General features: G+C 39.5%; 1 protein-coding gene across 1 annotated transcript; it reads left to right on the top strand.

Moving 5' to 3' along the window:
• Positions 1-504: 504 nt before the first annotated feature.
• On the top strand, positions 505-15,056 carry ube4a (ubiquitination factor E4A (UFD2 homolog, yeast)). Its single transcript, XM_056263382.1, has 19 exons — positions 505-699; positions 791-967; positions 5,718-5,830; positions 5,952-6,104; positions 6,246-6,405; positions 6,488-6,690; positions 6,792-6,983; positions 7,075-7,408; positions 7,506-7,632; positions 10,050-10,354; positions 10,444-10,576; positions 10,662-10,852; positions 10,933-11,033; positions 11,602-11,715; positions 11,931-12,105; positions 12,317-12,497; positions 12,830-12,977; positions 13,087-13,244; positions 13,575-15,056. Exons 1-19 carry the CDS (start codon positions 573-575, stop codon positions 13,708-13,710), a joined length of 3,228 nt encoding a protein of 1,075 aa, XP_056119357.1. The 5' UTR covers positions 505-572; the 3' UTR covers positions 13,711-15,056.
• The last annotated feature ends 250 nt before the right edge of the window (positions 15,057-15,306 follow it).

The raw sequence follows: 15,306 nt of genomic DNA, 5'->3' as shown, positions 1-15,306 counted from the left end.
AGCAGCATTACCAGCGCGCTGTCAGTTGCTAAGCACGTTGCTAGTTATTCAGCTAGATTAAGACACCTGACAGTCAGTAAAGAGATCTGTCAGTGAGTGTCTTTGACAGCTATTACACTCATGTTTATCAATGTTTACATTCATTACGCATTTTTCAGACCACTGAGTGTTTGTCTATTGTAGTCTGATTTCCTGACTGCGATTAATGTGACACGTATGTGTAGCAAGTTAGCATACCTGACCCTAATATACAGTCAAGTTGGTTATTGTGAGGTCACTTGATCTGTTTTCTGCTCTCCTGTTGCTTAAATATGACTCCCAGATTAATTAATTAGTTCGTTTTTATTAGTGACTCATCAGAAGAGTATAAAAAGGGAATAATTTGGCTCTTAAATATACAGTGTCCCATTCATATAGGCAAACCCTTTTGCAATGAGCATAGAAGACTTTATGATTTACCTAGATGGATCTCGGCTGGTCTTGGGACTTGGATTAGATGCTCTATGTAATTCACACATTTTTTCCCTGTAGGCTATAAATACACCTGTTGATGGAGGACGTGCTCCAGGGAAATGACAGACCAGGGCAATAACAATCAGAACATCTCCAAAAACCCCTTCGCAGCACTCTTCAGTTCTCTCGCTGACGCAAAACAGTTTGCATCCGGACAAAAGCAACGGCATCAAGCTGAGCAACAATGTAAGGTTTTGGTAATAAGCACTGCTCTGCCATTATACTTGCAGGATAACATTAATTTGATGGTACTTTGTAATTGTTTATCCCTATACAGCTGTAGATTCAGGAGAGAGCCAGTCTGAGTCAGAAAATTCTGTGTCTGACAGCATCGATGAAAATGATGACTCAGTGGCAGAGATCAGCCGATCTTTCCGCTCACGCCAGGAGCTCTGCGAGCAGCTCAACGTCAACCACATGATCCAGAGGATCTTCCTCATCACTCTGGACAACAGTGAGTGTTAAACAACTACTTGTTATGAGAACTACATGTCCCATTATCTATAAGTATTTGCTGATTGTGAATTTAATAGTGTTAACACAGTTTCCTATATAATCATAAATATACACTACCGTTCAAAAGTTTGAGGTCGTAAAAGTAAAAAGTAAGTCTCTAATGCTCATCAAGGCTGCATTTATTTTATCAAAAATACAATAAAAAACATATTTTATTTTTACAATTTCAAATGACGGTTTTCTATTTAAAGTCCCAATCCGATCATATTTTGAGCTATTTTTAAACATTCCCAGTGGTCTTTAAATTATGATTATGCCATTTTTAGCCAAAATCACAAAACCTGTGCCGTTTTCTGGGACTTCGCTTCAGCAGAGCGGCAGTTGCTCATTAGCAATTCGCCTCTGCGTTGTGGGCGGAGCCGTTGGCACGGAAGACGCCCCTCCCCCTGCCCGTTGCTGAGAGCTCTGTCTCTCCCGCTAGCTTACACCCCCAATACCGGTGGGGCAACAGTATTATATACACGTTAATTATTATTATCCGAAGTTAATCAAAGTTATCACCGATCACCGATCATTATTTCACTCCAAGACGTCGCGTGTGGAGACGCCCAGTGGAGTTACTACGTCACAACTCCAGTCTATTTTAGCCAGCATTTTAGCGTCTGCTACTGATTCACAGCCATTTGAATGTAGAAATACTCAGAAATACAACTTTGAGCTTATTTTTCTCAAGATATGTCCTCTAACATCAGAAAAATGCCACAAGAACATGTTAACACCTAGAAAAACATTATTTTCATCGGAGTGGGTCTTTAATATATTTTAAAATGTAATTTATTTCTGTGACAGCAAAGCTGTATTTTCAGCAATTTTGGTGAGCTCTTGCAAATTGTAGCCTCTTTTTCCTATTTGTAGTGGAGATGAGTGGTACCCGGTGGGGTCTTCTGCTGTTGTAGCCAAGCGGCAACATTCTAATCTGAAAAATTAAGCCTACCCGGAAGTGCGAAAAACTGCAATACATCGAAAATCCGCTAGAGGGAGGTCCCAAAAGGGAGCAAATATCCATAGACCCCATGTTAAAATGTCCGTTTTCACAGCATAAATTCAAGTTTTTACAGGTTGGTCCCATGGACTTTTATTGTATTTTTCGATAGGTTCCGAGTGCCTGACAACTGTGAGGGGGGTGAATTTTTTTCTATAAAAAATGTATTCATATTTTTTACAGTCTATGGTTGTAGCCCATCCGCCTCAAGGTTGTGCGTGTTGTGGCTTCACAAATGCTTTGCTGCATACCTCGGTTGTAATGAGTGGTTATTTCAGTCAAAGTTGCTCTTCTATCAGCTTGAATCAGTCGGCCCATTCTCCTCTGACCTCTAGCATCAACAAGGCATTTTCGCCCACAGGACTGCCGCATACTGGATGTTTTTCCCTTTTCACACCATTCTTTGTAAACCCTAGAAATGGTTGTGCGTGAAAATCCCAGTAACTGAGCAGATTGTGAAATACTCAGACCGGCCCGTCTGGCACCAACAACCATGCCATGCTCAAAATTGCTTAAATCACCCTTTCTTTCCCATTCTGACATTCAGTTTGGAGTTCAGGCGATTGTCTTGACCAGGACCACACCCCTAAATGCATTGAAGCAACTGCCATGTGATTGGTTGATTAGATAATTGCATTAATGAGAAATTGAACAGGTGTTCCTAATAATCCTTTAGGTGAGTGTAAATGAGTTGTCAGTGCAGCTAAAAATGTAGCATGACTGTTTATTTTATCCTGCTTAGTTTTAGCATCTGCTTAATTTAGCTAACTTTTTATATTGTTTCATATTGGTTTTATTTGATTGGGTGCAAAACATTTTCTACTTCCTTTTAAAGAGTTATTAAATTTGTGCTATTAATAGTATTTTCCCCTGCGGTCCATGACCATATCATATATATATATATATATATATATATACACACACACAATTATTTATATGTATATACTTACACAGTTTGATTTTTCATATTGGTTTCATATGATTGGATGCAAAACATTTTCACTTTCTTTTTAAGAGTTGATGAGTAAAAAAAAAAAATTAAGTTGTGCTATTATTTGCATGTAGTCAAGTCAAGTCATCTTCATTTATATAGCGCTTTTAACAATGTAGATTGTTCCAAAGCGGCTTTACAGTGTTAATAGGAAATTAAAGTAACAGATTGTTTTGGCTTTATGGCAGCTCTAGAAGAATAAAGTTATTTTCCAGTTAAAGTTAGTTTTGATTGATTCACTTCCATCGCAACGATCATTAGTTATTAACTTAGGGGCCACTAACACGCCACCGCCACACGACAACAGAAATCTTCTCTCTACGCAAACTTTTAAAACGTGAAGCGTGCAGATGCGTATTAGAGTTCATTCTATAGGTATGCGTGTTTGAATATATGTGCGCAGGCATGTAGTCCTTCCCTAAAAAAACCAACCCTCAACAAACTACTTGTCTGGCCTTAAAATTTATAATATAGAATTTTATCGCTTCAGCGTAGCCACGTGAACCGGAATTATCCGACAACGATTATCTGTACAGAGGTAAAGGGAAGGAGGCCTTCACAGGGAGGGACTAGTTGACACTTCAGGACTGCGCTGTCGTCACGTCCAGACGACTGCTGTCCTTCATCGACTGACGGTCCTTCATCAGATCTGGATACGGCCTGGATCCGGCCGACTGCGGTAAACCTCGGGATAAACAAAGAGACTAATATTAGTGTAGATGCCATTCTTCTTATGATGTAACGAGTACATCAGGATTCATGGGAAGTGTTCCCGGTTCCAGCTGACCTAATCTATGCAGCCTAACATTGAATAGAGGTCTACAATGTGTTATGTGTATGATAGGTCAAAGAGATGTGTTTTTAGTCTTTAAAGGCCAATCCCAATGCATCTTTTTCGTTATCTACATGTATATTAAAATCACGAACAATTAGGACTTTATCTGCAGTCAGTACTAACTCTGATAGAAAGTCAGCAAATTCTTTGATAAAGTCTGTATGGTCCCCGTGTGGCCTGTATAGAGTAACCAGCACAAATCTCGAACGTGATTTATCATTTACACTATATATTGTTACATTAAGCACCAACACTTTAAAATAATTATATTTGAAACTATTTCTTAGTAATTCTGAAAATATTACTATAAATTACAGCAACACCTCCACCTTTGCCTTTCAGACGAGGTTCATGTTTATAACAGTAATCTTGGGGGGTGGACTCATTTAAAGTAATGTAATTGTTTGGTTTTATCCAGGTTTCTGTCAAACACAACACGTCTAGGTTATAGTCTGTAATCATATCATTAACAATAAGTGCTTTTGAAGTAAGGGATCGAATATTCAGCAACCCAAGCTTTATCATTTACTCATTTGTATTGTATCTGTTTTTTATTTGTTGAACATCAATTAAATTTTTACCCTTAAATGGGTTTGGAAGTTTTTTGAATGTCCTAATTCGGGGAACAGACACAGTCTATTTGATGATATCTAGGTGAAAGAGTCTATGTGTGATGGGATTTATCTGACCTTGGTGTTGTGAGACAGCTGTCAGATGGTTGGTTTAGCCAGTCTGTCTGCTTCCTGACCTGAGCCTCAGATTGTCATGTTTGGGCTCTAAGACTATGTGCCATATTACTAGAGAGAAGAGCAGCACCATCCCAGGAGGGATGAATACCATCTCTTTTCAACAGGTCAGGTCTAGCATTGTTTCCCCCTGCTGTCCATGACGCTATCAGAAGTGACCATTTTTTTTGGGTCATCGTGACCTACCAGTTGCGAATCACTACTTTTGAGATGCTCTCTGTAACTGGTCCATTTCATGCGTATGCAAGTGTACTTCTAGATAGTTTGGGAAGAAAGGAACATTAGATTGTTTATAGTAAATGACTAATTTCTCGATGATTTAAGTTTAGGTGATCGTATCACTATGACATGCAGTTTCCAGGCAGTGCTGCAGATGACCTCATCCACTGCAGTTTGGCCCATTACGTCATTTATGTTGCTTTAATTGGTGTCTTTATCTTTATCCTCTACATCTATCTACTGTCCATCGCACTGGTCTGTTTGCTATTCAAATCTTTAACACAGTTTGTGTGAGTCATGCTGAAAGAGGCGTTCTGAAAACTTGATGTCTGCTAGCTCTTAATTCTACACTATTGTCAGTTTGGGACAAGAAAGAAAATAATGATTTTCCTCAGAACACAATTAATTAATCAAAAGTGACAGTAAAAAAATATATAATGTTACAAAAGATTTAACTTTCTATTTAAAGATTCATAAAAAAATGAAATGGTTTCCACAAAAATATTAAGCAGTGCAACTATTTTTAACATTGATAAAAATAAGAAATGTTTCTTGAGCAGCAAATCAGTATGATTTCGGAAGGATCATCTGACACTGAAGACTGGAGTAATGATGCTGAAAATTCAGCTTTGCCATCACAGGAATCAAATACTTTAAAAATACATTCAAATAGAAAACAGTTATTTTAAATTGTAACAATATTTCACAATATTACTGTTTTTACTGTTTTTTTATCAAATAGATGCCGCCTGATGAGAATAAGAGACTTCTTTCAAAAGCATAGAAAAATCTTACCGAGCCCAAACTTTTAAATGGTTGTGAATATGTGAGTTCATGATATGCACCAAGAATGTATTTATTGTTGTATTAAGATATTGTGCTTGTAATGATCCATGTTGGTTGAAATCTTTCCAGGTGACCCCAGTCTAAGAGGTGGTAATGGCATCCCACCACGCTGTGTATACCTTGAGGAAATGGCCGCTGATCTTGATGGCCAGGACTGGCTTAACATGGACACCATAGAGCAGGTACAATATGTTAAGTGTTTCTTTCTTTTCCAAATTTGTGTAATATACAGTGTATACAGACATCCGCACATATATTATGAACTTTGAATAAGAATAATATTCCTTCATTTGCCCCCTCCAGGCTTTGTTCAACAGGCTGCTTTTGCAAGAGCCAGGTAACCATCTCATTTACATGACCTCCTGCAGTGTAGTGAATCTCTCAGCAGATCGTGATGCTGGGGAGAAACGTGCCATACCGTACCTTTATGCCTGCTACCAGAGAGCTAAGGAGGAGGTATCTTCTGCAGACTCTATACATTGTCAACCTATATGGTTGTGCCAAAAGAATGAAATGTGTCTGCTCATTGCACTGTTTATGCTCGTACTCACTGTTTGTGACTGATTGAATGTGTTAATGTAATTCAAAACAACACAGGTCACTAAAGTCCCGGAGAAGCTGTTGTCGTATGCTGTTCGCTGCAGAAACCTGACTTTGTCCAATGCCCGCACGGTACTTTTGACCCCAGAGATCTACATCAGTCAGAATGTTTATGAGCAGCTTCTGGACCTGTTGCTGGAGGCTGTGAGAGGAGCCCGTAAGTGTCACATTTGATTTGTCATATGATATGTTTAAAGGTCCTGAATTGATTCCATTTGTTTGTGTCATGGTCTTTGCAGAGTTTGAGGAAGTTGTGGAGTTTTTGGATGAGGTCATCGCTATTCTGTTGGCTGACCAAGAGGTGCGGACCTTCGGGGAGGTTATGGTGCCAGTGTTTGATATTTTCCAAGGCCGGGTCAAAGACTTAGACCTCTGTCAGCTGCTGCTGTATTCCTACCTGGAAATTCTCCTGTACTTCTGTCGACAAAAGGATATTTCTAAGGTTCGTTTGCAATGCTCAGTAATGCTAATGTTATTTTGATTCCTGCAGTTTCCTTTCATACAGATCTGAAATATTTTTGGATAATAATATTCTGATCCTAGGTTTTAATGGAGCACAGTCAGCCCAAAGATCCTAACAGTGGGATTCAGTATCAGAAAACACTTCTGGGAACGATCCTGAATATATCATGTCTGCTGAAAACTCCTGGTGTGGTTGAGAACCATGGCTTTTTCCTCAATCCTTCTCGCTCCAGCCCACAGGAAATGAAGGTTCAAGAGTCGAATATTCACCAGGTGAGCACAAAATTTACAAAAAGGTTTTCAGGCTTTGCGACATGAAGCTAGCCACCTAACCCCTTTCATTTCTTGTCTTTCCATGTGCTAGTTTATGGGGCAGTTTCATGATAAGCTGTATCAGATTCTGAAAAACTTGCTTCAGCAGTCCAGCGAGACGCGCCACCTGCTGCTCTCATGGCTGGGTTGCTGCCTGCAGGCCAACATGGGGCGGGCAAAAATCTGGGCAAACCAGATGCCCGAGATATTCTTCCAAATGTTTGCTTCGGATGCGTTCTTCTTGAATCTGGGAGCTGCCCTGCTTAAGCTCTGCCAGCCGTTTTCTCGACCCTACTCCCCCAAACTCCTGACCTTTAACCCCACGTACTGCTTGCATAAGGAGCTGAGTGAGGAAGAGCGGCGTAACAGAAACGTGCACGCAAGAGGTGATCTACCTGTGCTCCACCTTAAACACTACTAACACTTTTTTTCTTATTTCTTTTCAGACATAACCATCTAAACTGATTATACTTCCCTCTACAGGTTTGGACAAGGAGACATGTCTGATACCTGTGCCCCCTCAAAAAACGGTTGAATTTGCCCAATCATACAGCCTTCTCACAGAAAACCTCATCCTTACACAACTTACCCTGTACCTGGGCTTCCATAGGTAACACTTCAGTCATGATAATTTTATAATAGAATATATATATATATATATATATATACACTCACCTAAAGGATTATTAGGAACAGGGTGCGATTTGTGAAAAAAACAGAGGGGGGGATGTTTTGAAAAAGTTTTATTCATAAAAATAAATCATGAGAACATGAACTTCATCACTGCATTTGCAGGAATTGTAAAATCTTTTTTCTTATTAACTCATGAAGTAGCCTAATGCAATATTTTTACTCTAATAGCTTATATGAACTGTGATCACGCACAACGAAAATACACGCAAGAATTAAATCCCCCTCTCCCAGTACCATGGATAGTGCCACTCGGCTTGACATGTCAAAACACTTATTTATGAATGGCAAAATTAAATGGCACAACGTAGTGTCAACTTAAACATAAATAGGCTATAGTGTAGGCCTTTGCATCATACTAGGAAAACAGTCTTTTTCTGCTTTCCTGTGGGAAAATCCGCAGCTTTCCAGTGGGTGGTCCATTTCGGATTTTATATTGTTCTATGGCACTGACAGTTCACATTACAGCGCTTGACTTAGTTTAGGCTAGGCTACTTTCTATAATCAGTCTGCTGAACCATGGATTGATTGCAAAGTTAAACCATCACAGTAGAAACAGTTGTACTGCTGTTAAAGTAACAACGTTAACGTTACATCGCGATGCTGAGCTACAGTAAAATGATAGAAAAGACAGATGTATTATCTGTGTCAATTCGCGTCTACCGCGCCGCGCTAAACGCCTCCGACACACAGCTCCACTGCCCAGTCTCGCAAGTGTTGATGATAGGCTATTACTCGTGAGGAGTAACCAATCAGATAGCGCCGTGGGCGGGACATTGAGCAAATCTGCAGAGAGGTGATTACAGAGAGGCTGCGGCCGCTATACCAGAGCCAGCCGAAGGAGCGCATTTTAAAATAAAATTGACTTTAATCAAACCACGGACCCGTGATAAGTTTTGTGATCCGTCTCTCCACTAGTGTAGTAGCACTGATCACTTTGAGGGGGGGATAAATTTATCCCCACCGGGGATAAAAATAATTAAGCAGAGGCAGGGATACTTTGACCAGAAAGGGGGAAATCCCACGCATCCCCCCCCGCAAATCGCACCCTGATTAGGAACACCATACTAATACTGTGTTTGACCCCCTTTCGCCTTCAGAACTGCCTTAATTCTACGTGGCATTGATTCAACAAGGTGCTGAAAGCATTCTTTAGAAATGTTGGCCCATATTGATAGGATAGCATCTTGCAGTTGATGGAGATTTGTGGGATGCACATCCAGGGCACGAAGCTCCCGTTCCACCACATCCCAAAGATGCTCTATTGGGTTGAGATCTGGTGACTGTGGGGGCCATTTTAGTACAGTGAACTCATTGTCATGTTCAAGAAACCAATTTGAAATGATTCGAGCTTTGTGACATGGTGCATTATCCTGCTGGAAGTAGCCATCAGAGGATGGGTACATGGTGGCCATAAAGAAATGGACATGGTCAGAAACAATGCTCAGGTAGGCCGTGGCTTTTAAACGATGCCCAATTGGCACTAAGGGGCCTAAAGTGTGCCAAGAAAACATCCCCCACACCATTACACCACCACCACCAGCCTGCACAGTGGTAACAAGGCATGATGGATCCATGTTCTCATTCTCAACAGAAATCGAGACTCATCAGACCAGGCAACATTTTTCCAGTCTTCAACTGTCCAATTTTGGTGAGCTCTTGCAAATTGTAGCCTCTTTTTCCTATTTGTAGTGGAGATGAGTGGTACCCGGTGGGGTCTTCTGCTGTTGTAGCCCATCCGCCTCAAGGTTGTGCGTGTTGTGGCTTCACAAATGCTTTGCTGCATACCTCGGTTGTAACGAGTGGTTATTTCAGTCAAAGTTGCTCTTGAATCAGTCGGCCCATTCTCCTCTGACCTCTAGCATCAACAAGGCATTTTCGCCCACAGGACTGCCGCATACTGGATGTTTTTCCCTTTTCACACCATTCTTTGTAAACCCTAGAAATGGTTGTGCATGAAAATCCCAGTAACTGAGCAGATTGTGAAATACTCAGACCGGCCCTTCTGGCACCAACAACCATGCCACGCTCAAAATGGCTTAAATAACTTTCTTTCCCATTCTGACATTCAGTTTGGAGTTCAGGAGATTGTCTTGACCAGGACCACACCCCTAAATGCATTGAAGCAACTGCCATGTGATTGGTTGATTAGATAATTGCATTAATGAGAAATTGAACAGGTGTTCCTAATAATCCTTTTGGTGAGTGTAGATATATAGATATAAATATATGTAGTTAGGACCAGTCATGAGGATGCAGGGGCTAAAACAGCATTCTGTTGGAAACACACTGATTTGCAGAAAATAAACACATGTTTTAATGGTATTTGTTTGTCAGACTTCATGATCAGATGGTGAAGATGAATCAGTCTCTCCACCGGCTCCAGGGGACGTGGCGGGACACACAGCTCAGTGGAGGCCCAGCCACAGAGCTACGGGAACAATTTGAACGCCTTATGACAGTCTATCTTTCAACCAAGGCTGCTACCACGCAGCCCGCCATGCTGCAAAACTGCCTCAACCTCCAAGCCTCCTGCGCCGCCCTGCTGGTTCAGCTCAGCCTGGGCAACCAGGGCCCTGAACATATCCCACTCACCTTTCCCTTACCTGCACTGGAGAACAGCCTGCTATGCTTTGTACCAGGTATCCCCGTTTTTGTTTTCCTTTTGAGTAAACACCTTGGCAGTCGTTGCAATTTTTTTTGAAAACCAAATCTCCTGTTTCTTTCACAGAGTTCTTTGCTGAAAACATGGGCGATTTCTTCATATTCCTCCGCCGCTTTGCTGACGAGGTGCTGGAGTCCTCAGCGGAAAGCTTAGAACATGTCCTGACCTTCATCACTGTGTTCATGGGCAACGTTGATAGGTGTGAGCCGGTGTGATGCTGAGTTTCTCACGTGTTGTGTGCATGCCATGTGGCTTGTTGTTTACTCTAGGATATTTACTCACAGAATGAAGAATCCTCATTTGCGGGCAAAGCTGGCAGAGGTTCTTGAGGCAGTGATGCCCCATATGGAGACTCTGTCACCTAGCGCTACCCAGCCCATCATGTTCCAGCGCCAAAGGGCGTTCAGCTCATATCGGCATGCACCCCAACTTGCTGAAGCTCTCATTACAGTGTTTGTGGATATAGAGTTCACTGGTCAGTTTCTGAAGTATTTTTCATTTCTTTATTTGATTATTACAGCCTGTATATGATTTTGTCTATGGCCTATTCCTCAGGTGATCCTCATCAGTTTGAGCAGAAGTTTAATTACAGGAGGCCAATGTATGCCATTCTAAAGTACATGTGGGGAGAAGAGAGTTACAGGGAGAGCATTAAGGTGAGAACCAGGCTGACATTTTATTATTAAAAATAATATTTTATGTTGCTTTGGAATTTTGTTAAACATTTACTTAAAATTAAATTAAATGAAATAAAAAAAGAAAAGAAAATATAAAAGAAAAGAAAAAAAGCTTACAGCATAAAAATCAATCAATAAATAAAGAAAATATAAAACAATGTTTAAAAAACCCTAAAATAATATGAAATAAAAGAAAAAATTATATAATATAACAAAATATAAAATAAAACAATGAAATAATTAATTCATTTTACAAAGTTTCATTTGTTACCATTAGTTAACTACATTAGTTACCATAAACTTACAATACTTCTACAGAATTTATTAAACTTCAAATCAAAAGTTGTATCTGTTAGCATTAGTTAATGCACTGTGAACAATGAACAATTGTATTTTTATTAAGTTACATTATCAATGGTTAATAAACGTTGTACAAAATTATATTACTCATGGTTAGTTTGTTAGCTAATGCATTAACTTATGTTAACAAATAAGACCTTATTGTAAAGTGTTACCAACAAAATAATAAAAAATTGTTTCCTCACAGCATCTTGCGGATTATGCCTCTAAAAACCTTGAAGCTATGAATCCGCCACTCTTCCTAAGGTTTCTCAATCTCCTCATGAATGATGCCATCTTCTTACTTGACGAGGCTATACAGGTACTTGTCTGCAAAGGCAGATTGCTTTTATGTTTTGTGCAAATCCAAACTATTTACACAGGTGGTAACAGAGTTTGTTTGGATCAAGATCAGATCAAGTTAGCTTGGTTGTTTAATTACATTAATATATATTAACCACTATATGGTTGATATCAGGAAACATTTAATTGACAGATTAAAGATGTGTCACTCACAAATGCATCTGTTCCTTCCAGTACTTAAGTAAGATCAAAATCCTCCAGCTGGAGAGGGATCGGGGAGAGTGGGACAGTCTGGCCCCTGACGCCCGCAGAGAGAAAGAATCTAGTCTGCAGATGTTTGGACAGCTGGGTCGCTTCCACAACATCATGTCAAATGAGACCATTGGCACCTTGGCTTTTCTCACATCTGGTAAGACACGTGAAAGAAACCAAATGCACTAAAATATTAACATCACTGAATTATTATTCATTTTTGGGGGGTTATAAACTACCTGACTAATTTAGACCTGAACAGAAGGGTTTGAAATAATTATTGAGAGAAGAACTGGGCTTTTAGTGTATTAGAGAATATAAAATAACACTGAAACTCAGACTTTTAATGTATTTATTTTTCCCTCCAGAAATAAAAGGTCTTTTTGTTCACCCCTTTCTTGCTGAGAGGATCATCTCGATGCTCAACTACTTTTTGCAGCACCTGGTAGGCCCCAAGATGGGCGCCCTGAAGGTGAAAGACTTCAGTGAATTCGACTTCAAGCCCCAGCAGCTAGTGTCAGACATCTGTACTATTTACCTAAACCTGGGGTAGGCTCTTTGTTTGTATATTTAAAGGCCTGGTTTCACAGACAGGGCTTAGATTAAGCCAGGATTAGGCCTTCGTTAAATTAAGACATTTAAGTATCTTTTATAAACGTGCCTTAGAAAAAAAACATTACTGGTGTGCATCTTGAGACATAGCAATGGCACTGACATATTTTAAGATATGCCAGTGCAAGTTGTTTTTAGTTAAGACAGCTCAAACATGCATTTTAGTCTGGGACTAGGTTTAAGCCTTGTCTATGAAACCGGGCATGAATTTATGTATTTATTTGAGAATAATATTAACTAAACTATTATGGATGCTTTTTTGGCCACAGAGATGAAGAAAATTTCTGCGCCACCGTCCCAAAGGATGGAAGGTCATATTCTCCCACTCTCTTCTGCCAAACTGTCCGCGTCCTCAAGAAAATCAACAAGCCTGGCGAAATGATTGTATCTTTTAGTATCCTAGCAGATAAAATTAAGGTTAATTTAATCGCTATACATATTTATCTTAGATACACACCTTTCTTAGGAAGTCACGACTCACGAGTGTGTTTATGGTAATCTTGTTGGTTTTCTGTGTCTCCTTCAGTCCCTTGCAGACAGGCATCAGCAAGAGGAGGAGACCTACTCTGATGCTCCGGATGAATTCCTGGATCCCATCATGTCTACCTTGATGCTTGATCCGGTGCTGCTACCTTCTTCAAACGTCACAGTGGACCGTTCAACAATAGCACGACACTTACTAAGGTGAGCCTTGTATACAACATTACGGACAGCTAATTGACACTGTTATTTTAGTATTATTTATATACTGTTATAGTGCTTATTGATATTTTGGATGAGCTTTTATAATTTTTTGTAATTTTATGTGCTTTTGTATTTATATATAGCTTTAATATTTGTATTTTAGTACTTTAACAGTTGCAAAGGTAACATCATCCTATATTTATATTTTATTTATTTCGGCTTTACAGAAAACTGTTTTAATAGTTTTGGTTGAAGTTTACAATAACAGAACTGCTATTTGATTAGTTAAAAGTCCAATACCAGTGTTGGTCTTGTCTTTTTTTGCTCTAGTGACCAGACAGACCCTTTCAACCGCAGTCCGCTCACCATGGACCAGATAAGGCCTAACACAGAGCTCAGGCAACAGATCATAAAGTGGCTTGCTGATCATACGCAAAGCAACCAGCAAATGGGACCTAGTGGCTAAACCACATTACTCCCCTCCCCCAGCACCCAGGCATGCTCTGTATGACTAAGCCATTCAGATGTTTCTGGCCTCTCTCATACCGCTTTGAAACAAGAACATTTAACCACATTTGGAGGAGCACGTCTGCATTTATGGTGTTGGTGTGCTCCTCAAAGGTCAAATGCAAATCTCAAAATGCCATAATACTGTAGCATATTCGGCTATCTGTTCTCTCAGACTTCTCTGACGCTCGAGGTCTCTGTAGACAGAACTCAAACTTTTGCATTTTGCCTTTCCAAGCTGTTCACTGTGGGAAATTAAACTTTGGTTTATAGACAGATGATGACATGTATAAGGTTTGCTTACCTGTTCAGTGCATTTGCCCTACCTCTGACTTAATTCATATGTATGCAATATTTTATATGCATTGCTTATTTGTTAACTTTTTAAGTTAGAATGTAAGCAGTGTACCTTATTTGATATTAAGGAAGAAGAGTTGTGGCCTCATTTGGTATTAAGGAAGAAAGAGTTATGGATAATGTTGGCTGCAAAAGAGATTAAACTATCATAGAATATTTTGCTAAGATCATCAGCATTATATTCCACAGAGTTTCAGTTTCATAGTTGTACCTATTGGTTTTAAAGGCATTTGTGTTCCATAATGCGGCAGTCACATGTCAGATTATTTTTGGGCTGGTCGGGAACTCGACCATTTGTCAAAGTGCTTTTGTTCATTACGAACATTTTATGCTTGAAACTCAAGAAGCATTTGCTATAATATGCACTTTTATGAGACTCGTTAAGAATATTGAGCTCTTGTTGAAATGTTTGGAAATACCCCTGTACATTTTTCAAGAATCCATTGTCTTTTAACAGCGCAATATGTCCCGAGTAATGACTTGTTTGACTGCTGAGTCAGTCCTATGACCTCCTCTCATGCAGAGTGACATCATGCCCTTTTGTTAACTGTTGCAAAACTGCATGCTTTGGGTGGATGGACCTTGCTACTGACATTTGTCTTAAAAGATGACATTGATAGGACACTGTCCACTCAGTGGCTTCAGTTGTGAGAGAGTTGCATTAGACCGACCCATTAAGTTATGTATGGTATATCTGCATTTTGATTTTCACTGAATTGTTCATTTCAGTGAGTTAGTTGGTTTTAAGTCTTTCTAAATTCTTTGTTCCCTCATACGCTCAAGACCTCATCCAATCAATAAATCTGGCCCCATGAATTCTCAAAGCAAACAGAATGCTTTAAGTCCTGTAGTCATATTTCTGTCTGTTGAGATGTGCATATGCACTCATTTGTCTCTTTTAATCACAATTAAATAACTTGAACTGAACTTGAGTTAATAGCATTATAGGCGGTGTATGCTAACATGTCCCTCTTGAATATAGAACAACCAGACTTTCTATAGTAGTATTACCGGTAGATGATTGATTCTGTCAAATGAATAAATTGAACTGCCCCAAATAACAGCATGCTTCACTGATGTTAATTTTTTTTAAAAACTTTTTTAAATCATATATTAATTGTGCTTATGGCTTGTTTATTGCAATAAAGTAAAAAATAAAAAATCTGTATTGTACTTCAAATTTCCAAAATAAAAAGCA

Source organism: Rhinichthys klamathensis, unplaced genomic scaffold (assembly GCF_029890125.1).
Source record: "Rhinichthys klamathensis goyatoka isolate OS25496 unplaced genomic scaffold, OSU_Roscu_1.1 h1tg000206l_1, whole genome shotgun sequence".
Classification (NCBI taxonomy): Eukaryota; Metazoa; Chordata; class Actinopteri; order Cypriniformes; family Leuciscidae; genus Rhinichthys; species Rhinichthys klamathensis.
This window is presented reverse-complemented; position numbering and strand designations above follow the sequence as displayed.

Excerpts from the sequence above, each read along its gene's own strand:
- ube4a (XM_056263382.1), top strand. The coding sequence starts at position 573 with ATGACAGACCAGGGCAATAACAATCAGAACATCTCCAAAAACCCCTTC. Across the intron at positions 7,633-10,049 it reads CTGTACCTGGGCTTCCATAG|ACTTCATGATCAGATGGTGA; the intron begins GTAACACTTCAG and ends TTTGTTTGTCAG. Across the intron at positions 11,034-11,601 it reads GTTACAGGGAGAGCATTAAG|CATCTTGCGGATTATGCCTC; the intron begins GTGAGAACCAGG and ends GTTTCCTCACAG.